The sequence below is a fragment of the Mesoplodon densirostris genome, chromosome 9 (assembly GCF_025265405.1).
Source record: "Mesoplodon densirostris isolate mMesDen1 chromosome 9, mMesDen1 primary haplotype, whole genome shotgun sequence".
Taxonomy (NCBI): domain Eukaryota; kingdom Metazoa; phylum Chordata; class Mammalia; order Artiodactyla; family Ziphiidae; genus Mesoplodon; species Mesoplodon densirostris.
Window position 1 is genome coordinate 97946957 of NC_082669.1, and position 23923 is coordinate 97970879.

General features: G+C 40.0%; 1 protein-coding gene across 2 annotated transcripts in view; it reads right to left on the minus strand.

Moving 5' to 3' along the window:
• Positions 1-15099: 15099 nt before the first annotated feature.
• Positions 15100-23923, minus strand: part of DGKI (diacylglycerol kinase iota) — a 466299-nt gene continuing 457475 nt past the window's right edge. For both annotated transcript variants that reach the window (XM_060107765.1, XM_060107764.1), the window contains 3 exons: positions 21503-21539; positions 19533-19632; positions 15100-15216 (listed from right to left, as the gene is read on the minus strand). In XM_060107765.1, the coding sequence (XP_059963748.1) occupies positions 15100-15216; positions 19533-19632; positions 21503-21539 (254 nt within the window). The remainder of the gene's footprint in view (positions 15217-19532; positions 19633-21502; positions 21540-23923) is intronic.

Genomic DNA, 23923 nt, shown 5'->3' on the forward strand with positions numbered 1-23923 from the left:
TTGTTTATTTTTGTTTCCATTTCTCTAGGAGGTGGGTCAAAAAGGATCTTGCTGTGATTTATGCCATAGAGTGTTCTGCCTATGTTTTCCTCTAAGAGTTTGATAGTTTCTGGCTTTACATTTAGGTCTTTAATCCATTTTGAGCTTATTTTTGTGTATGGTGTTAGGGAGTGATCTAATCTCATACTTTCACATGTACCTGTCCAGTTTTCCCAGCACCAGTTATTGAAGAGGCTGTCCTTTCTCCATTGTACATTCCTGCCTCCTTTATCAAAGATAAGGTGACCATATGTGCGTGGGTTTATCTCTGGGCTTTCTATCCTGTCCCATTGATCTATATTTCTGTTTTTGTGCCAGTACCATTCTGTCTTGATTTCTGTAGCTTTGTAGTATAGTCTGAAGTCAGGGAGCCTGATTCCTCCAGCTCCGTTTTTCTTTCTCAAGATTGCTTTGGCTATTCGGGGTCTTTTGTTTTTCCAAACAAATTTTGAAATTTTTTGTTCTAGTTCTGTGAAAAATGCCAGTGGTAGTTTGATAGGGATTGCATTGAATCTGTAGATTGCTTTCGGTAGTAGAGTCATTTTCACAATATTGATTCTTCCAATCCAGGAGCATGGTATATCTCTCCATCTATTTGTATCATCTTTAATTTCTTTCATCAGTGTCTTATAATTTTCTGCATACAGGTCTTTTGTCTCCTTAGGTAGGTTTATTCCTAGATATTTTATTCTTTTTGTTGCAGTGGTAAATGGGAGTGTTTTTTTGATTTCACTTTCAGATTTTTTATCATTAGTGTATAGGAATGCCAGAGATTTCTGTGCATTAATTTTGTATCCTGCTACTTTACCAAATTCATTGATTAGCTCTAGTAGTCTTCTGGTAGCATCTTTAGGATTCTCTATGTATAGTATCATGTCATCTGCAAACAGTGACAGCTTTACTTCTTCTCTTCGGATTTGGATTCCTTTTATTTCCTTTTCTTCTCTGATTGCTGTGGCTAAAACTTCCAAAACTATGTTGAATAAGAGTGGTGAGAGTGGGCAACCTTGTGTTGTTCGTGATCTTAGTGGAAATGCTTTCAGTTTTTCACCATTGAGGACTATGTTGGCCATGGGTTTGTCATATATGGCCTTTATTATGTTGAGGAAAGTTCCCTTTATGCCTACTTTCTGCAGGGTTTTTATCATAAATGGGTGCTGAATTTTGTTGAAAGCTTTTTCTTCATCTATTGAGATGATCATATGGTTTTTCTCCTTCAATTTGTTTATATGGTGTATCACATTGATTGATTTGCATATATTGAAGAATCCTTGCATTCCTGGAATAAACCCCACTTGATCATGGTGTATGATCCTTTTAATGTGCTGTTGGATTCTGTTTGCTAGTATTTTGTTGAGGATTTTTGCATCTATGTTCATCAGTGATATTGGCCTGTAGTTTTCTTTCTTTGTGACATCCTTGTCTGGTTTTGGTATCAAGGTGATGGTGGCCTTGTAGAATGAGTTTGGGAGTGTTCCTCCCTCTGCTATATTTTGGAAGAGTTTGAGAAGGATAGGTGTTACCTCTTCTCTAAATGTTTGATAGAATTCGCCTGTGAAGCCATCTGGTCCTGGGCTTTTGTTTGTTGGAAGATTTTTAATCACTGTTTCAATTTCAGTGCTTGTGATTGGTCTGTTCATATTTTCGATTTCTTCCTGATTCAGTCTTGGCAGGTTGTGCATTTCTAAGAATTTGTCCATTTCTTCCAGGTTGTCCTTTTTATTGGCATAGAGTTGCTTGTAGTAATCTCTCATGATCTTTTGTATTTCTACAGTGCCAGTTGTTACTTCTCCTTTTTCATTTCTAATTCTATTGATTTGAGTCTTCTCCCTTTTTTTCTTGATGAGTCTGGCTAATGGTTTATCAATTTTGTTTATCTTCTCAAAGAACCAGCTTTTAGTTTTATTGATCTTTGCTATCGTTTCTTTCATTTCGTTTTCATTTATTTCTGATCTGATTTTTATGATTTCTTTCCTTCTGCTAACTTTGTGTTTTCTATATTTCTGATGAGAAAACTGAGGTTCAGAAAGAGAGAGCTATGTGAACAAGTTCACCTAGTTTCTAACTAGCAACATAGGTGCCAAATCCATGACTGTCCACACTGATTCAGAAAATCCCAAGCAGAAAAGGAATCCACCATGACCTAATTAGATTGAGCAGTGAAGGAGAAACATCCTTCCTTGTTATCAAGACCATATCCTCCATGTAGTTGTAACACATAATGGATATTAAGCATCCATCCTCTGTGTAAGTTCTGGTCCTTTCCATCTGTATGAAACTGAGCTAATTATCTTTATGCCTTTGAAGTGATAGCCTGTAGATTTGAGGAGCTAGCAACCCGTGGCTTGCTGTATCGATCTCTGGGAATAAACACACACAGAAAATTCCAAGGTTTGAATCCTACAACAGGTGTGGGGTTGAAGCCATGGATGTCTTATAAAAAGACATTTTAGATTTTTCTTTTTTTTAAACATCTTTATTGGAGTATAATCACTTTACAATGGTATGTTAGTTTCTGCTTTATAACAAAGTGAATCAGTTATACATATACATATGTTCCCATATCTCTTCCCTCTTGCATCTCCTTCCCTCCCACCCTCCTTATCCCACCCCTCTAGGTGGTCACATACCACCAAGCTGATCTCCCTGTGCTATGCAGCTGGGGCAAATACTACTCAAATGGTAATCTTTGGGGGAGGCTTTAGCAGTTTCCAAAGTGAGGGCTTTGAACAGTGATCATTTTGACACTTTTTTGTCTTTATAATGAATCTTCTATAAAAATGATTCCCATCAGAGAATCCCACCACTTGAGAGAAGAAAGAGGCCAGAGACCATCAGTTGTACAGTCTTGTTTACAGATTAGGAAACTCAGGCCCAGGGAAAGCAAGAAACATACCTGGCTCCTCTGGATCAGAGCTGGGGCTGGAATCCAGTGTATTCTCTTCTACCACGAGTATCTGTTTCATCTTCATAGCCCCTTCAGCTGGAATCTAAAGCATTTGAACATTGCATGTGACACATGTTGCAGATGAGAAGTCCCTGAGCTTTGGTGAACTCTCCCTGTCACTAGTTAGCTATGTGATCTTGGGCAGTGTTTTAACCTCTTGGAACCACAGTTTTCTCCTCTGCACAGTGAAGTTGATGGACTTGCTATCTGGAATCATTTTACTACCATAACATGTGACTCTGTGATTTTAATCTACTTGTGAATGAACTTCTACTTTTCACAAAGCACATGATATTCTTTTTCCTCATTAAGATTCTCTGCATTTCTAATGAAAAATGACTTTGGAACCAGAATTCCAAAGACAAACAAGCTCTAAGTAAAAGATAAGATAGACATTTTCAGATATGCAAGAACTCAAAAATTTATTTCCCTAGTTCCTAGTTTTAATAAGCAATTTGTGGCTATGCTTCAGCACACCAAGAGACTAAGATACATGTGGGCATCAAGAAGTGACAAGACAAATGCAGAAGCCCAGAAGAAGAACATCCTAAGGAGATAATTGGTCAGTTCATCAGAATTAGAACAGGAAGCCAGTGGACACTGAGAAGGATGCCTTCACGAGAAAGAGTGGAATGGATTCCAAGAAATATCAGGGAGCTAGATGATACTAGGGACATATTTTTTAAAAATTATGTGTGTATGTGTGTGTTTTATCTTTCAACAAGAACAAAGAAAAATAACGAACACCAAGAGAAAGAAATTCATAAAAACTAAATCGAAGAGTCTAAATATGAATGCAGAGCGATCCAAAAAAAGTCAGAAACGTGAAATTCTTTGATCCAGATGAAGGAACATTGACTTTCACTGGCATTGGAGTCATGGTCTTGAGTGGTTTCAGGAAACAGTGTGATTGTCACACACTATGACCCTCTGCAGTGCATACTAACATGCCAGGCTAATGAAGTTCTATGCCCCTGCTTTCAACTCTTAGAATAAAATTGGACAACACATAGAACTTCTAATACTGGTACCAGGCAGGGTATAAAAGTTTACATCTGTAACAGGGAATATAGTTAACAGAAGTTGAGAAGGGGAAGAAAGGAGAAAAGATGGGAATGTGCTAAGATTCACACAAAATCTTATTGGTTGCCTCTGTGACCAGAGAGTGGCAGGAAATGGAACTGAAGTGGGACAACACAGGAGACTGTAATGTTTTGTTAAGAAATAAAAGCTGGGTAGACAGTAACAGGCATTATTCCCAGCCTCGTGTGAGCTGGTTATTGTTCCTCCTCATCATTTGGGGTGGTTCTTTCTCCAGTCTCAGGTGGTTTCCTCACTAGCATACACTGATGAGTATTTTACTGACTAATTGAGTCGGTGGGGGGGGGTCTCTGCAGATCTCTGGGGTTATCCCTCTGTTCAGACCTCTCTTCTCTAACACTTGGCTCTATGAGCTCTAGCTGCCTTGGTCTCCCAAGCTCTCAGCTGTCTCCCCAACTTAGGAAATCTGCCAGGCTCTCCCTCAATTTCCCTTCCCTGAGCTACTGCCAGGAAACTCTCTGAAGTCTGTAAAATGGAGAAATCACAGAGCTTATCTTATTTGATTCTCATCAGTCAGGGATTATTGTCTTATTTTGCCTGAGTTCCAGTGTCTTAACAATTATTGTTTTATATACAGAATTTTTTTTTATTCAGTTGGGAGAGTAAATCTGGCCTCTGTTAGTCCATCTTGAAAGCAGAAGTCATTTAAAAAAAAAATTTCTGCTTTATCGGAGATCTCTTTTAGTCTCTGCCTTCCCAGACAGCCAACTCTTCGCTTACCTCCCAATTTTGAAAATCTAATTTAACCCCCTTAAAGATAATAATATTCACACCAACTCCATGTAACAGCCAGTAACCAAAGAAAAGAAACTAATTGTAGTTCTAATTTTTATTCTATACATTTCCACACAATTCACAATACAGAAAAAGTGTCCAAAAAGTAACTGTAACTAGTCATTTCTTTTTCAGAGATTAGTTCAGTCTCCCAAATTAATTCCATTGAAAATCTCTGTAGAGCAACACAGTGATCAAGATACTTTGTATAAATAGGAAATGCAAGAAAATTAGGGAAAAATACTTTATGACTTTGTTACAAAAAAACTCCATTCTTCCCCACCCGACCCTTCCCACCCACCCTCCCTCCATTTCATATTATCTGGATCCTACTTTACCTGGAAATAAACCTTCATCATCCTACTGCCACAGATGCTACTCTTTTTTGGATTCCACCTGCCAGCTGGCAGCTTTGCAAAAGCATGGCTCTGGGTTGTGATAGGGCAGAATCAGAAATCATGAAAGAGCCCTTTATAATGTGACTGCAACTCTTCCTACAGATATAGCCTTTGAGAGTGGATTACCCACAGCCAAGGGCACTCTGGATGCCGAGGAACTTTTTCCCACTCAGGAATCAAATTAAATGAAATATATTCATTCTTATGGAACTGAGATTGGAATCCTCTATTTCTTTACGAGAATGGTTTTCCTCATTTTCAATCAGCTGTAGTCCATATAATATGCAGATTCATGGCTGTCAACTTAATTATTGGTAATTGAAAAACAAACAAACAGCCTAGCTAACTTTTAACTGAGGCTAATGTGGACCCTAACTTATCAAAGATGTGTTTTGCAAAATATTCTATTGTGCTAGAATATTTTGTCTATAAAATTTCCAAATCTCACTCCCCAGGATGGCAAGAACCCCACACTTCCCAGCCCACAATCAGGATGTTAGCAAGCATCAATCTAGGTTCCAGTTGCACTGGAAATTATACATGTCATCAAAGCCTCAATCCAACCAATGGAGGAGGGGGGCAGGGAATGCAAGATGTTACTGTTAATAAAACCCAAAAGGTTGGGAACCATTTGGTTCATTACACAAGGTGCAGTAAATATCAAAGTTAAACTCTATCTTAAAAGTTGATAAATCTCACTAACCTATTTGAGAGAAATTACCCATAAATTTAAAACAAAATATAGGATAAACCAATTTAGGGCTGTCATCTGTTTATTTTTACAATTTGTAAACATCTCCTATCTCTGTAATTCTTAAGAGGAACGGTTATATAGTCTCAGAATTTGTAAGGATTATGAAAAACTTCCTAAGTTGTCCTTATTTTTCTCAAATTTTATCATAGATCTGCATCAGTCTGTGGTCTAACTTCCAAATGAACACTTAAGAGAAACTCCTTCAAAATCAAGCCAGTCCTTTGGAAAGCTCTACTAGAAAGTTCTTTCTATTAGCAGAGTCCTGTTTTCCCCTAAATTCCAGACATAATCTAATTCTTCTAAGCAGCATATGTTGAAAATTTCACAACTGATACTCCTTGAAGCCACTCTAAACAAGTTCACGTTTTTTCTATATCTTCTGAATTTGCTTTTCATGAGGATCAAAGTTTGCTGAGGGGACATATTATTTATTTGTGGGTCACCATGGCAATTTAAGACTAAGAGCCTTATTATTGTACTACACTTGAGAATTTTTTTCCCCCATTACTGTTTTTTCTCACCTTCCCGAGATAGAGGCAGGAGGGGCGGGGGACGAGGTGGAGTGGAGCAGTTGCCTGAGCAAGACTCCAGATATGGGCCCACTTTTCAAGGCGATCTCAAGCATGACTCCCACCCCTGTCCAGCCAACCTGAAATCGAGGAGCTTATGGAAGTAAGGGAAGGATGGCAATTAAAACTAGTTCACAGGCAGAAACATCACAGGACATGAGTCTAGGGATATGAGGTTGAGCCCTAATTCATGACAGTAAGTTATAAAAATTTTCTCCATGTTTTTTTGTACCAGAAAATACAGGGATCTTCTGCCCCACTTCTCCAAGCCCCAGTCCCAACTGCACACCCCAAACAAAAAATGGTTAGAAAGTAGGAAACTGAACACTAGATCCTTTGTTTTCACTTCAGTTCCTGAACTTGTGACTGTTATGCCTTTGTAGAAACATATCTTATTCAGGAGATTTGGGAATTGGCAAACAGTGGTGGGTGTATGTGTGTGTAAGCAAAGCAGATTTCTTTTAGGGTCATGAAATACCGGCTTCTAAATGATCTGGGATATATTTACAACGTCTGCTGTTTTTTACAAAAACGCTTTCATTGCATCTATATGGCAGGAACCTGAGAAAAGGGGCTCTGACTGAGTTCTGCCCCAATCCAAAATCATAGAAATCGAAACCTGGAAAACATCACAGATGTCTTTTAGTCCAAGCAATTGCTTTAACATGATCCCTGATCTGGTTGTTCAATTTTCACTTACATACTAGAAGAAACCCTCGGTGTGATAAGTTCACTGTTTTTGGAAAGCCCAATCCACTTTTCTGGATGTAATGTTTAGGGAAAACGAAACCCTTACATAAGAAGTAAAGCGCCTCCTCTCCATGTCTGTTGTGGTCTCGTCTGTCCTTGTTTTATTCTGCAAACTGTCCGCCCTACAGAACTTGAACCTCACAGTCCTAGTTAAGCCATCTCCTCCAAACGTTCCTATTCCTAATCCAAATTTGGCTGCTTCCCAGATCAAACACCCCTCTTCTATGTATTCATCAAACTGCTCACAGAGGTGCCTTGTAAATACAAGATTCAGAACAGAAGGATATCTCAGGCCTGTCCGTTCTTTCTACCTCAAGTGTGGCATCTTCCCGTAGCTGCATTAGACCTCTACGTATGTGACTGTGTATGATGGATGTAGCCTTGTATACCCATCCCAAACTTCAAGCAGTGGAATCTTGAATGGCAAGACCATTTCAACACTTTCTGGTGCAGCATTCTGAAATAATATTATTCCAATAGTGGCTTCCAAGGAGAGAAAATAATACCAACATTTTTAAATGCTGAGAATCACAAAGTAGAGAAGCCAGGAAGTCCCCTTCAGTGTTATTTCGTGAAATCCATCCTGGTACCAAAATATGTGCCCTTTTTTTCCCCTTGAAATATTTCCAAGCTGATAAGCCTCTGAGAGCAAAAATCCTACATTTTTAACATCATATTCTCCCTCAGTCCTAACCAACCCACGCCGTGGAATCTTAGGTCAATATTTTTTCAAGGATTCACCTTCTAAATGATGGAAAACTGAATGATGGATGTAAGATAGCATTGCAAGCAATGGTGGAAAATCACTTAGAAAACATCTGTTGTAGACACGTTAGTCGGTAATATCTGAAGATCTTAGCTATGCTATAGTTCTACCACTTACTACATGAATCTGTGTTAGTTGAATTCATTGCTCTAAGATTCCATTTATTCATTTAAAATGCACTATCTGCATTATCCACCTCAGGGCTTTGTACTGAAGCTCAAAAGTGTCAAAAATGCATCAAAATGCTAAAGCAGTAACAGTCTAAAATTACCGAAATTGTTACTAATAAATTGTACAGATTTGAGTTGTTGAAATTATTTTTATTGAAGCCTATATGCACTAAATGATTGAGAAACAAGAGTTTCTGTTGTTCCCATCACTAAAGTCTCCCATGTCAGATGCCATTTGGCTCAAAATACTGAAACTATGGAAAATGGGTAAAAACCAGAATCATCGCTTTCTTATTTCCATGGGTAAACCCTCCCTTGTAATTATCATGCCAGTAGCAGAAGCCAGGGCACTTTCCATGATTGCCTTTCATGTACATTTACTTGGACCCCAAATATATTTTAGGCAGAATTTTCTTCTGTGGTTATACCAGATTACATTTAATTCTAAGAATATCAAATCACAGCACTTTTTTATATTGAATGGACCGTAAAACAGATTTGTAATAGGACTTTACTTAAGAATAGTCATTAAAATCCATAATGCTTCCAGAAGTATTTTGGAGTAACTTATACCTCTTAGTATGCTTTCTTTTCATTAGCTCTTAAATTCATGCTTAGTTTTCAGATTTTTAGATGATAACTAAATGTCATTCTCTTTAAAGACTCTGTTACAAAGTGATGTTTTAAAAGATTAAAAGTCAAGATTTTTGTAAAATTTTAAAATGAAATCCTGCCATTCAACAAAGTCATTTTAAAAGAACGTTTAAAAAACTCCCAGAATCTAATCCAGCCCCCTCAGATTCATGTCCCGAGTCACAACACCCCTCCAGGTGGTCATGTAGCCTCTGCTTAAATACTCCCCATGACTCAAAGTTTCTAATTCTGGGTCCACTCTGCTGTTTGACGATATTTAAGCTTCACCTTTATATTCGGTCAAAATCCACCGCAAGTTTGGCCTCCTGTTCCTAGTTCTGTCCTTGAGAAATAGGATAAACGTTTTGGCTCTCATTTTAGTGGTGTTTCTAAGTCTCATCTTAAAGTCTTGGTTTCAAATCCATTTTTTTAAGAACAGTGCCAAGACCCTAAGGAAACGCAAATGCGAACTATTTCTTCTTTCATGTTCTCATTTCATAGAACTAAAATATGGCTAGCTAAAGAAAGATGGCGCAACAAAAGCCGATCTGCAGGGCATATGCTCCCCTAGTACCGTGGGCTTCTCCTGTACAGAACTTATCAGATTGGAATTTGCATGTTCTCCTAGACTGAGCTCCATGAGGTCAAGAGTTTTGTCTCTTGCGTTCATTCTTATATCCTTGGTATGGTGCCTGCCTCAGAGTAAATGATAAACATATTTAAAAATAGATGATTAAATACATAATTGTATGATCAATTTTGTAAACAGATAATTGCAGGTAAAATAACTGAATGCATGTATAACGAGACTCTAGAATCTGTCCACCATGACGATACCATCCAATATTCAAATCTCTACTTTAAAATGTAATGCTTCAACAGCCTAAGAATTATTTTTTCTGCTTTTTGGGGGGGGGAACCAGTTCAGTAACTCTTGGTGTCCTGGGCAAGCACATTGTCAGGAGCACTATTCCTTGCTTAGTTCCTATTTTTAGGTTTCTTACTAAACTGTGGGGAGATGGTCTAAAATGCACAGATGGCCAGGAGGGGTATAACGTGCATATAATCCAGTCACCCAGGTGACTTCGTGGAGTGCACTGTTTACATCGCTGGGTGTGGAAGCAGCTGCTACGATTGGGTACTTTTGTGGTGTGACTATGACAGAAATTTGCTAAATCGATCTGGGAGATTACTTCTCAGAATAAGGCCTATTGTAAATATACAAGATGATCAAGGTCAGTGGAAGTCTATTTGTCCTTCAGGAAAAAGGGATACTTGTCCCAGAGAGTAATTTCATTTCGATCCATTTTGAGCATAACATCTGGGGGAGATGGGCAACTGTATTTCAGAATCATTGAAGGTAGTGGCAGAAAGTCCAGGAGCAGGACAATTGCCATGGCCAATCAGAGGGACTAGCTATGGGGTGATGACCAGGACACAGAAAAGGGTTGGAGCCAAAGTCAGTCTGAGAGGCCGGGCAGAGAAAAAACCATAGGACTTAAAAAAATCAGCTGAATATGGCATTTAGAGAATAAGAAAGTTGAGCTATTCAGAGATGGTTCTTCTAAGACCTGGGCAGAAGCTATTTTATACTAAATAAAAACTCTCTGGGCCTCCCTGGTGGCGCAGTGGTTGGGAGTCCGCCTGCCGATGCAGGGGACACGGGTTCGTGCCCCGATCCCGGAGGATCCCACATGCCGCGGAGCGGCTGGGCCCGCGAGCCATGGCCGCGGGGCCTGTGTGTCCGGAGCCTGTGCTCCGCAACGGGAGAGGCCACAGCAGTGAGAGGCCCGCGTACAGCAAAAAAAAAAAAAAAAAACAAAAAACAAAAACTCTCTAATGGATGTTCTACTTTTTCCCCCTAAAATGAAAATAATCCATTTAAGTAGAGCAATTAATTAGTAGTTTTATTGGATGGTTATGACAAGCCAGTTTAACAACCATCTATTTTATTTTTAAATAGCATAATTGCATAAAATATCATGCTGTTCTCAGTGATTTCATTAGCTACTCCTACTAGAAGGAAGCCTAGCTACTCAGACCGCACCCATATCCAAGTTACTATGCCTTTTTGTGGTAGCTTACCAGAATTAGATCTCATTAGGCAGCCTACTGAGTGAATCCTGTAACTCAGCCTTGTAAAGGGGTATAAGCATCACAGAGGAAGAAACTCTCCACTTGAGATCCACAAATAGCATAAACAAGTCTCTGGGCTCAGGTAGGTTTCATGCTTCATGGAAGGTAACAAAAACAATTACAAGACCTCTTGGCCATAGATTTTATGACACAGGCAAGAGCAAATGCCATGTGCAATTGGAATGTTCCAGTAATAGAACTAAGCTTAGTAATAGTAAAAATAACAAAGAATAAATGAAAAATTTCTGTTACCTTATCTTTGCCTGTTGGTGTTAACTACACAGGCACAGATGACTAGCATGCTTCTAAAATGTTTTTTTAAACCTATGCAATATGTGTGTGTATAGGACATATACACATATATGTATACAAATAAATGCATTCCTATATGTGTATTGGGGCTTGTATATGCACAGAGTATTTCTGACATAACATACAAGCAACAGTGTTTATCAATATTCCCACTGTTTATCTCTGGGGGGCGGGACAGAGGACACTACACCAGCAGAGAGGAACAGCTTGACTTTGCATGTGATACTCTTCTGTGGTATTAGAACTTCTTATAAAAAGCACGTTCTACTTTTATAATTTAAAAATCTAAGCATTTAAAATAAAATTGACATGTAAAAAAATAAAACTGCTGCACCCACATTTTCTAAGACATGGATATTGTGAGGAGTCTAGTCAATAAATTCCAGAAATCCTTTAGGCAAAGAAACTGTTACTAGGTCTAAATGAAAACTACCTACTCGTTGAGTATCTCTCAATGCAAATGGATCTGCCTATGCACTAAGGCCAGCTAGGATGGAAGGATGGGGAACAACGGGTAACGTGAGGCTTTCCAGCATCTGTCACTAGTTTCATGGCTGTGTACTTGCCAGCTAAATTCTGTTTCAGAAATTGCATTTATTTTAGGTCATAACCTCTAGAGAGGTAACCAAAACTCTCCAAGTGAAATTCCCGGCTGTGGTGTTTATTTCATTCTTGGCTTCTGTTCTTTATCAAGTCCTTGAATGTGATAAAGCATAGCTCAACTGGGTTCTTTTTCATTAAATGTGTAATACTGGAATATATGGCTTCACAAATGACCGCCTTTAAGGTTATATAATGTTGGCTTTTAATAACTCTCCATTTCTCATGCCTTTATCAGTCTAATCTAAAAATGGAATCCCAGAGCAGACAGTGCCACGACATGAAAGGCTCTTCTGAGCCAAACACAGAGGAATGGCAGCTAAGCTAGCTACTCTTGGCAGTACCATCTCAGTTGGTTTTGTAGAAAATTGTATTTCTATAGGTATATAGTTTTATGTCTTTTAAAGTAATGTGGATTTTCAGACCAGGGCCAGACTATTGTTTCTATACTTCCTGATGGCCCATTAGAGGGGATACTACCTACCCTAAGCTGAGTTGGAAACTCCTGAGCACATTCTCTTTGCTCTTTCTAAAGCCCAGGACTGTCACATGCAGTGGCCAATTTTTTAAAAAGCTACAGGAGGTAGATTTAATGTTGAAGCCATTAAATAGGTCACTGTTCTGATCATTTTTTATGCTTTTTTTTTGTTTTTTGTAAAACCTAAGTTCTCTGGGTGTTTGCTTTTTCAGAGATATTTGCCTTGGTCCTATGTCATTCCCCATCAATAATGTAGGACATTAATGTCTTTATTTTTTTTGCTTTGGAACAATTTCCAAATGCACCAGGACCCCTACAGTAGTCATTACCTCATCTGTTTCCATATCAAGGATTTACGTGTGACTTCAGTTGGAGCTATTTGAATTGGCCCATAGCCACCTGTACCCTCAATTTTCTCTGGGCCGCTTTGAAGCATCACAGAGAAATATGAGATGGTAGTTGGTGAAAGCAGAGTCCTTCATCCCAGCAATGGCAGCTGGTAACTGGCTGCATAGCCAAATGCTTGGCTCCATCTAGGGAATGGAAGGCACCATTGAAAGCCAGATTCCAGTCTGTCATAAGGATTATATTTCTGTCATCACAACATCTCCTTGACAGTCTCACCAACTGGAAAACTCCCAGCAGAAGCCCAGTGATCAAATTCTCCTGGAGCTTTTTTTTTCTCCTAGCTTCTGGAAATAATCTACTCCAGTCCCTTTTGCCCTCACCAGAAAACCCAAAACATAGTTCCATTTCTAAGACTGATGTATGGAAATAGATGACTCACAACCAACCCATTCTCCCACAGCTGGAAATAATGCCAACAATTTGATTTTGAAACAACTAAGGACAGGCTTAGTCCCCATCCACTGAGAGGCTATTCCAACTTAATACAGTATATATCATCTTTGTACTTTCAAAATGATACGTGACCAAAAGCGGTTCAGATAAGCAAGGCATCACCACTGGAGCTTTAAATTAAATGTAGAGAGACAGTCATTTATGTTTACATGCAGAAACACTAGGGAAACACTTTGTCTATGTCTAAGAACTAAATGGAAGAAAGCTCAGAAGACATCGGTTTAGTTTAAAGCAAAAAGGTCACCCACTTTTGCCTTATACCCAAGTCAAGTAGATATTTTCAGTGAAAGAAGACTTTTTCTCCTGATACTTTAGTTATCATAGAGTCCTTAATAGAGGTGCCTGTAAGGACCAATGATCCGTGGCAGGATTAGAAGCTGTAATTCTACTGCCAGCAAGATGTTCCTGGCTAGACTCCCACAGTAGTCTGCACTAAGAACATTCTGGTAGGGGAAACAGAAAAAAGAATGTATTTGACCACCCTGTACATGAAATATGGGGCTATGGTGCTATCAGGTATGACCTTGGAACCTGACAAGTAGTAGGTGAGGCATCCATCAGAAAGGTCCAGGCATCTCAGAAATCTGGCAGTGGAGCTCATAAAACAAGGCTTTGTCCTTGGGACAAGGCTTACTTGGGGTAATGAAAACCAAAACCTTAGAAGGAAAACCTAAAATGGGCCCCCTCTCACCACTGTACCTGAATCTTTTAGCCTCTGTGCAACATTCCAGCGACTGTTTTCTTGCTTAAGTGAGTTATTTTGACATATGTTGCTACTTTTGCTTTTGCTGTTTTATTTCCAGTCGATTAGCCTGCTTTCTATTATCAGTCAAAAAAGCCTAGAAGTAAACGCTGTCGTAGTCCTCCATTTCCTGTAACCACAGTTCCCACACATGGTTTTCTGCTCTGCAATTTCAGCAGCACTTAAAATTGAGTGGTTCTGCAAACTAGCTCTGGGCCTTTGTTGAATCCATTGCTCATCTCTATTGCAGCAAAAGGCAAAGATGGCTACATGTAGGCAGTACGGAGCTGGACCAACAGCCCAAGCTGAACCAGTCCTCCGTGGCTATCGGCAACAGCCCAGCCACCTGGGTTGACCCCTGGGTCCCCTCTCTGAGGTACCTCTGAGCCCAGACAACTCCCATGCCACCTTGCCACGCCTCAGAGATATTGCACACAAGCTGACATTATTTCTGTGGCACTCCCCAGCTCCTGTATAACGAAAAGGGATTAAGGAGGGAGAGGAGACATGCAAAGGTCACTAAGTAGTCTCGGTATGTTTAGTCTTGGAAATGGAAGCGGTCTGATGGTTATATTTTTGCAGGACAGCCAGAGGGCTTGAAAAGACCTTCAGAGTCTTCTGGTCTCCAAAGGCTGAATGTAAAGAGAACCGATCATATCATATTTTTTAAATGGATGGGTCATTACAGGAGAATTGTGCGATACAGGGGAAAGGTGAATGCATAGGGGGTGGAGGGAGCAGTGCCATTTATACAAACATCCTTGAATCTTTAAAATAAATTATACAGGTGAACACAGAAGTTCATGCTACTTGCTGGAAGCAATAGGATCGAATTTTGTGGAATTTGTATTCCACAAACCTCCAGGCATCCTGCCTCGTCCTCAGCGGGCTATCATGTTCTGTTGTACATCTTGGTAGCCCTTAAAACTGGTGGCATGGTCTCAGATAGATTCTTGCAGGAGAGAGACAGATTTATGGATTCCATCAGCTTCTTCCAGGGGAGCTGCCCAATCACCAGGAGGGCACAAGTGATATGCTCGTTCAGATTCTCTCAGCCTGTCTACCAGGGTCAAACAGCAGTTTCCAGGTCCTCATGGCCAATGATCTTATAGTTCTGGCGGCTTTCTAGGTAGGCTGCCAAATCCGGGTCTCCGGCCTGCTGTGCTCTCTCTTGAGGTGTCTTACCCTGTAGGTAACAGTGAAAAGGAAAGAGACACAAACACTTGGGATAAGATTTTTTTTTTTTTAATCATAGAAACAGAGCTACTCAAAGATGACTTGCTAAAAAGGATCTTTCCATGTTTGCTGTTTTAGAATTGATGAGACACTTTCAGATCTATTATTTGATAGATGCATCTCATCAAACATGTGAGATACGCAAGTTCAAGAGAGATGATCACTTTTCAGAGGTGGGGTTCCATCAAAGGAAATGGAGGCTCACAGAGTAGGTACACAGCAGCAAACTGTGTGGCACAGTGAGTTTGGGAACCCAGATCCTTTCCAGAAGGGGGACAGAAATCACTGAACAGAAAAGCAGGGAAACGGGCATTCTGATTTCTAGTTTGGAACTCTTTCTGTTATACTAAACCCTGGGAAGTAACAAGCAGAAACAAAGAGGAAGGGATGGTCAGAAACAATCTAAAGGGGTTTCTTTGTTGGTTTCAAAGTCTTCAGTTAGGTTCTCCCCAATTTAGAACTGTCTTATCTCTCCAAAAAGTAAGTTAATTTCTGACGATAAAAGTGATGTGTTGATTAAAGCAAGAGGGATGAGATATGGGGATATATGTATATGTATAGCCGATTTACTTTGTTATAAAGTAGAAACTAACACATCATTGTAAAGCAATTATACTCCAATAAAGATGTTTAAAAAAAAAAAAGTACCAAAAAAAAAAAAAAGAAATCTTGGGAAAGTAGAAAAGCATAAGAAAAATCACCAGTAATTCCACTATACTAAGATAACTGCTGTTAACCTTCCATAGAGTAACTATTTTATCTTTTTTCTATAGCTCTACACATAATTATTTTTATGAAAATAAAACCATACTTTGTTTATATACTGTTAGGTAATGTGCTTTTGCACTTAATAATATATCAAACCTTTCTATGTCATGAAATGTTCTTCTGCATCATTTTAAATGATTGTATAACTTTTTGCAGTCTATTATGTTATATGTATATTTATATACACACAGTATTTTTGAAATGAGGCCAATGAACAGCAGTCAGCAGTAAAAGGAGGAAAGGTCTCCATTCTTTTGAATATTTACAGACATTACTTAACACTCCTTGATGCTTCTAATTTTTGTTCAGTGATATTTATTTTAAAATATTAAGTTTTTTAGGGCCTCCCTGGTGGCGCAGTGGTTGAGAGTCCGCCTGCCGATGCAGGGGATACGGGTTCGTGCCCCGGTCTGGGAGGATCCCATATGCCGCGGAGCGGCTGGGCCCGTGAGCCATGGCCGCTGGGCCTGTGCATCCGGAGCCTGTGCTCCGCAACGGGAGAGGCCACAACAGTGAGAGGCCCACATACCGCAAAAAGAAAAAAAAAAAATAAAATAAAAAAATAAAAAATAAAATATTAAGTTTTTTAAAATTAATTTTTATTAGAGTATAGTTGATTTACAATGTGTTAGTTTCTGCTGTACAGCAAAGTGAATCAGTTATACGTATATATATATATATATCCACTCTTTTTTAGATTCTATTCCCATACAGGTTACTACAGAGTACTGAGTAGAATTCCCTGTGCTATACAGTAGGTCCTGATTAGTTATCTATTTTATACCTAGTAGTGTGTGTATGTCAATCCCAATCTCCCAATTTATCCCACCCTTTTCTCCTTGGTAACCATAAGTTTGTTTTTTACATCTGTGACTCTATTTGTTTTGTAAATAGGTTCATTTGTACAATTTTTTTAGATCCCACATATAAACGATATCATATATTTGTCTTTCTGCGTCTGACTTACTTCACTCAGTATGACAACCTCTAAGTCGATCCATGTTGCTGCAAATGGCATTATTTCGTTCTTTTTTATGGCTGAGGAATATTCCATTGTATATATGTACAAAATGATATTGAGTTCTAAGGAAAGGGTAGAGGCATGATCATTGCACCAAAGTAATAGCTCCATGTATAAAAATGCACACAAGCATTACAAAAATTATCAAACACTTCTCAGCCTCCATCTCATCTATTGCAGTGGATGGTGTCAAACTCAATTAAGGCTGATCCTCGTAGCCTACAAGGGGATATGGAGTAGAAGATAGAAGGGAAGTAACAATGGCTCTAGACTCTTCCTAAAATTTTACTTCTTTAGTTGGGATTTAATATTTAACCATAGCTTCAAGTCCCTATAATAATTTTATTCAACTTGGTTACAGTACTTGTAGATTATCTTGTCTTCAATGTTAATGAGGTTGGGATTCCAAATTTCCAAATATTCAGAGAGAGGGACTGGGGTGGGCCTCTGAGTTGATTTTTAAGGAGCCATTCCCTATTAAGAGAAATTCTCAAAATATTGCTTCTCTTCAAAAATTTCCAGAAGAAGAACCAGTCATAATTATCATATTCAGCTTCCACCTAGCAAAAAATTATGGAATGGAAAAATTATAGGATCCCTGAAAAGGATGAAGCTCTATTACTTCATAAGGTAAGATCTATAAAACAAAATGTTGGGTGAAAGTTTATACAATAGCATGTACAGTATGACTTTACCTACTTGAAGAAAATGAGAAAAGTAGACATACCCACATGTGGGGAGAAATCATTAAAGTTTTAATGGTATATAGGTCTAGATTGTGGGATTTCTAGTAATTTTTACTTAAAATTTTTTTTTGCATTGCTAGAGTTTTCTATGTGAGAATGCGCTATATTTATAATAAAAGTAATAAATTTTTTTGCATTTGGAAAAGAGCACATACATATGTAACACAAAATAGAAAGGAATCTCAAGGAACATTGAGCCCATTTATTTGATTCAGAAACTTAGATTAAAAAAGAGCCATCTGCTCTGGGGCCGGGTTTCCTGGACGGTCTTTTAATCGTCCCTCTAGTTCATCTTGCTCCTCCCTTCTCTTTTATCACCTGAGTTGAGACCAGTCTCTGTGTGGTAAACAGGCAATGGCCCTGCTGTGTCTGAGCGGCCCCAGCAAGGAAGGCCAAGTCCACCTCGGATCATGGCCTCAGCTGGTCCTACCTCCATGGGTTGTGTTTCTCAATCAGGTTACACATCAAAGCACCTAAGTGCAAATATCATCTGGGAAGAATATCACCGTGAATAATTATCTGCCATTTGGAATCCTACACCCAATTAGCTAACCAGATAGGTAACAGACCAGCTAGAAACCAGGACCCAGCTTAACGAATTTGATAGCTTAGTGCTATCAGAATTAAGGCAGCCAGGGACCTCAGTCAGAGAGCAAGGATCTGGTGGGTCGCAAGGAAAGTGGAGAATCGAGCAATGCGCCTGGCTCAGAACTGGCTCAGAAAGGAAAGAAAGGTCCACATCAGGAAGAAAGTTATGTCACAATGTACACTGCAGTTGGAGGAGACCCCAGGGTGAAGACTGCATATAAGTAGGGGCTCATCACTTAAATGAATCTAATGGGGCTGAAGTCATCAGTAGGGCTGAAGTCATCAGTAGGCTTCTAAGTAATTTGTCTATGTTTCTTAGCTACATTCACTGACCCCAAACTTAGGTTATTTAGTACCCACTTAATGAAATCCTCATCTCTATATTAAAATTCTTCTTTGTAACCTTCTACAGTTAAGTGGCTTGTCCTTTCTTGGAGCCTACCCAGGGTGCTTTAAAACTCTCAGAGCTGACCATGATCATGACCTCAGATCATCATAGAGAATTTCTCTATGGAGTTGATCTTCTGTATGAACTCTTCTCTCTGCCCATCTCTTTCCCATGGGCTGCAGTTCTCGGTCAACAGCACTAAGCTTCAGCTCCTCCTTTACTCCAGCTTTAACCCTTTCCTTGGGAGCTCTCTGTAAACCGGAACAATTCATGGTGCAGCCTGATCTCCCATCCTGGGAGTGCTTGGTCATCACTTTGGCACCCATATATGGGGCCACATAAATCATGGGTTTTAAGCTATTCTGGATTAAGTAGCTGAAGGAGAAATTCCAAAGGGGCTTCTTGGTAGCCAGGCCAATATCTTTTGCACTTGGTCCCGACCCTTCTAGTGCTTTGCACCTCACCCTCTCCACACCTGGCTGCTGGCCGTCAGCAGAAGGAGAAGCCCAAAGTCCAAAGGCCAACGCGTTCAGAGGTCTGTAAGTCCCTTAGGCAAGCACACACCCTCCCTTTGTGCTTATACATTTAAACTGCAGTTTCTCTAAATGAAACACTTCATTTTTTCCTCCTTTTTCCGAAGCCCCAGGCACTTCCATAAGTACAGAAAGGATGCCTTTGCTATGGGCACAAGTGAAGGCAATGGTGCCAGAGATCTTGCCCCGTGGGAGGATGCTTGCACTCACTCATCAAGTTACCTTGGAGTCCGTCTTTCTCAGAGATGCTCCTGCGTCCACCAGAAGCTGGCACACAGCCCGGTTCCGCTGGCAAGCTGCCTTGTGCAGTGCGGTCTCACCCCTAAATCAAAGATGAAATGAGAGAAAGGTTGGAGGCGGCAGTGGGAGTAGGGTAGAGGCAGCAGGGAGGGAAGTGAGGGTAGCATCCTCCCCCTGCTGCTCATGTTCTGTGCCCCTCGCCGCTTTCCCTATCATCTGTGGGTGAGACCACGGCTGCAGGGCATGGCCAGGGGAGGTAGGTGAGGGGCTTAGTCATCCACTAACCCTAATATCTGACTCCAGCCTCTTTTTCAGTGTTGGCTGGTCAAGTAGGCTGAGTGATTTTGTTTTAAGCGACTACTGTCTGATTGAAGTACTACCCAATGGCCCTATGAAATAGACTGATGGGTGTAGATGTGTCTGAACAGTGTGGAGCCATTCTTTCTGTGTAGACATGTGGGCAGGGCAGGAGCAACCTAGATGATGCACACACAGGAGCAGCAGTGGAGGACCACAGCACAGTGCTTGGTAGACCATCTGGCCCCGGGAGGAGTATCTCCTGGGAACCCAACTTCAAAGACCCAGGAGATTCCCACTCTGCTCTACCTGCTGATTCCTGGTGAGTGGCAGGAGGGGGACAGCCACAGAAGGTACCTGGGAGGGAGGGTTCTGCACCCAGAGCTGCCCCCCTGGGCAGCAGGTCAGCCATCAGTATGGGGAACAGCCAAGGCAAAGTGGCTATTTCCCCCACCCCCCACAGGCAGTACAGGGAGGAGGACATTCCCATTCTGAGTCTGAAATTGAAATGACACTTAATGCCAAAGTGTTTATGGAAAATCAAATGCAGTCCTTAGAGAGGCAAACTGGGGTGAGTGATAACCTTGCCAATGGGATTTGCGGTATGTGGACAAACTCTATGTAGCAATGGACAGTTTCTCCCTTGTCAGTAACTCCTGGTTAAATCCTTCCTACTTGTCCTCCTCCATCTCTCCTTAGCCCCTCCCCACACTCCACCCTGCCCATTCTTTATCCCTTTTCAAATTTCACTGATGTTCTTTAGAGGCTCAACATGGCTTCCAGGGTTAAATGCTTAGCTTTCCTTTGTTTCTGTTTGGGGAATAGTAGCTATTTTGCCGCCTGGGAATGAGAAAGTTGAAAACAAGCATTATCAGTCTGGCAACCATCCACAGAGCTGGTGACTTTCTCAACCAGGGTTTCTCTTCTGAAGCACAAAACATGGAAATGGTTGGAGGTACTATGTTCTTGGTTCTCCAGTGGTTGTATAACTTGTCCCATTCTAGACTCAGCACAGAGAAATTGTTTCACTATACAAAAAGGATGCCTTAGGGCATTAGGGCTTAATTTTCTTATAAACCTCAGTTGAGGAAGAGTAAATGTGATGGGTAATTAAGAGGTAAGTGCAGGGCCTCCCTGGTGGCGCAGTGGTTAAGAGTCCGCCTGCCGATGCAGGGGATACGGGTTCGTGCCCCGGTCTGGGAGGATCCCATATGCCGCGGAGCGGCTGGGCCCGTGAGCCATGGCCGCTGGGCCTGCGCATCCGGAGCCTGTGCTCCGCAACGGGAGAGGCCACAACAGTGAGAGGCCCGCATACCGCAAAAAAAAAAAAAAAAAAAAAAAAGAGGTAAGTGCATTAATTTAGATTTCTCTGTAGTTCAAGGTGCATCAAAGCAGAAGTACCTCACTTGAAGGAAGTTCTAAATGATGACCAGCAACAGCTACATGTGCCATCATCATGACAGGTGCCATCTATTTTTATTGTGTATTCTTTGATTTAGAAGATTAGCCCTGCATAGTTATAAATACAACTGAAAGTAGACACTTTTTATCACTGACATTACAATTATCAATTGTATGCCCTAGAGGCTGCATTCTTTTCCTAGATATGTTCTCAAGAAGATAATCTAGACCACATAATGTAAGGCAACACTCACGTTTCGCTGTCTGCCATATCCAATAACTCAGAGGGTCCTAAAGAAGAGGAAAGCAAGATGTCCATCAAAAATAGTTCAAAAACTAACCATTAACAAAAAATTATAGTCACAGAATTAAAATGCCTTGGGAAGCTGAATAAGAAAGAGTATTTGGCGACAGGGATAATAAGACCACCTCCCCTCCCAAAGAGAAAGGATCCCTCTACCTCCCCTCATCAATCATCACCAGGCAATGTGTACAGAATGGGAGATAAAAAAGAATGATATGGCCTCTGCCTTCAAGAAGCTTTCAAACAAGTTGAAGAATAGAACAAATGAAAAATAATTAAGTGGCTACCTAGGGGGGGAAAGGGAGAATCAGATGGACTTTAAAGACCATTTTTCATTCTCCAGGAGCAGGTTGTTTGGGATGTAATCTTATGTAGTATAGCATGAAAGCTATGAGAGACCATATTATTAAGTGTCCCTTTCTCTGACATAACACAGCAAATTACACTAAATCAAGATATTATCCAGTCCAATCTCTTTATTTTAAAAATGGGGTAAAATTCTATTTTTCATGAGATTTCCCTTCCAAAATCTGGAAGAAATGTTATATGTAAACATCAAATGATTATAGATGCTTCATCAGGAATTAAAATGTTCTGTGCTTGCACATTCACAATTTCTCATTTGTTCACTAATTTATTCATTCAACCTGCAAACACTGCTTGGAATGTTCACCTTTTCCCCCAACGCTTCACACAATTCCTTACCTGCAGGTATCAGCTGACATACATTTTCTCCACAAAGCCCTCTATCTCCCCACTCCTAATACTGCATTAAATGTCATTCCTTTGTGTTACCTCACTTTGTGTACTAACCCCATTTCCTGGCAAGAGGGTGGGGGGTGGGGGTAATAATAATTAATCATCCAAATTGAGACTATCTCTGACAAGTAGGTATATATGATCACCTTACCAATCATGACACTTGTCAAGCCATGTTAAAATCACCTGCTGACTTGTCTCGTCTCTCTCCACAACTAGACTCAGGAAAATCCCTTGAAGTTGTGGCCAATGTCTTGTCCACCGTGTCCTTCCTTGGTGACTGGCATGGAGCCTGGTGCCAAGCAGAGGCTTAAATGTTTGGTTGAATTAATGAATAAATGTGTTTGGAAGGGTCAAACACAGCTCTAGGTATTGAGCACTGTAAACTTTAGAAGTATGATCCTGGTGATTTGCTCTCCATATTGGCAGATATCATTATCATTGAGCATTTATTTATACAACTACTTACTACATAATTAGAAGAAAGAAAGTCCTAACCTCATCTTCCCTAACTCTGAAAGTCAGTGGTCAGACACTGATGAAAGAAACTGAAGATGACACGAACAGATGGAAAGATACACCATGTTCTTGGATTGGAAGAATCAATATTGTTAAAATGACTATACTACTCAAGGCAATCTACAGATTCAATGCAATCCCTATCAAATTACCAATGGTATTTTTCACAGAACTAGAACAAAAATTTTACAGTTTGTATAGAAATAAAAAAGACTCCGAATAGCCAAAGCAATTTTGAGAAAGAAGAACAGAGCTGGAGGAATCAGGCTCTCTGACTTCAGACTGTACTACCAAGCTACAGTAATCAAAACAGTTTAGTACTGGCACAAAAACAGACATATAGATCAATGGCACAGGATAGAAAGCCCAGAAATAAACCCACGCACCTATGGTCAATTAATCTACGACAAAGGAGGCAAGAATATACAATGGAGAAAAGAATCTCTTCAATAAGAGGTGCTGGGAGAACTGGACAGCTGCATGTAAAAGCTTGAAATTAGAACAGTCTCTAATACCATATACAAAAATAAACTAAAAATGGATCAAAGACCTAAATGTAAGAACAGATACTATAAAACTCCTAAAGGGAAACATAGGCAGAACACTCTTTGACATAAATTACAGCAAGATCTTTTTGGGTCTGTCTCCTAGAGTAATGGAAATAAAAACAAAAACAAATGGGCCCTAATTAAACTTAAAAGCTTTTGCACAGCAAAGGAAACCATAAACCAAATGAAAAGACAACCTCCAGAATGGGAGAAAATATTTGCAAACAATGAGACCGACAGGGGAATAATTTCCAAATATACAAATAACTCATACAGCTCAATATCAAAAAACAATCAAACAATTGGCAGAAGATATAAACAACCATTTCTCCAAAGATGACATACAAATGGCCAAAAAGCATATGAAAAAATGTTCAGCATCGCTAATTATTAGAAAAATGCAAATCAAAACTACAGTGAGGTATCACCTCACACAGGTCAGAATGGCCATCATTAAAAAGTCTACAAATAACAAATGCTGAAGAGGGTGTGGAGTAAAAGGAACCCTCTTGCACTGTTAGTGGGAATGTAAATTGGTACAGCTA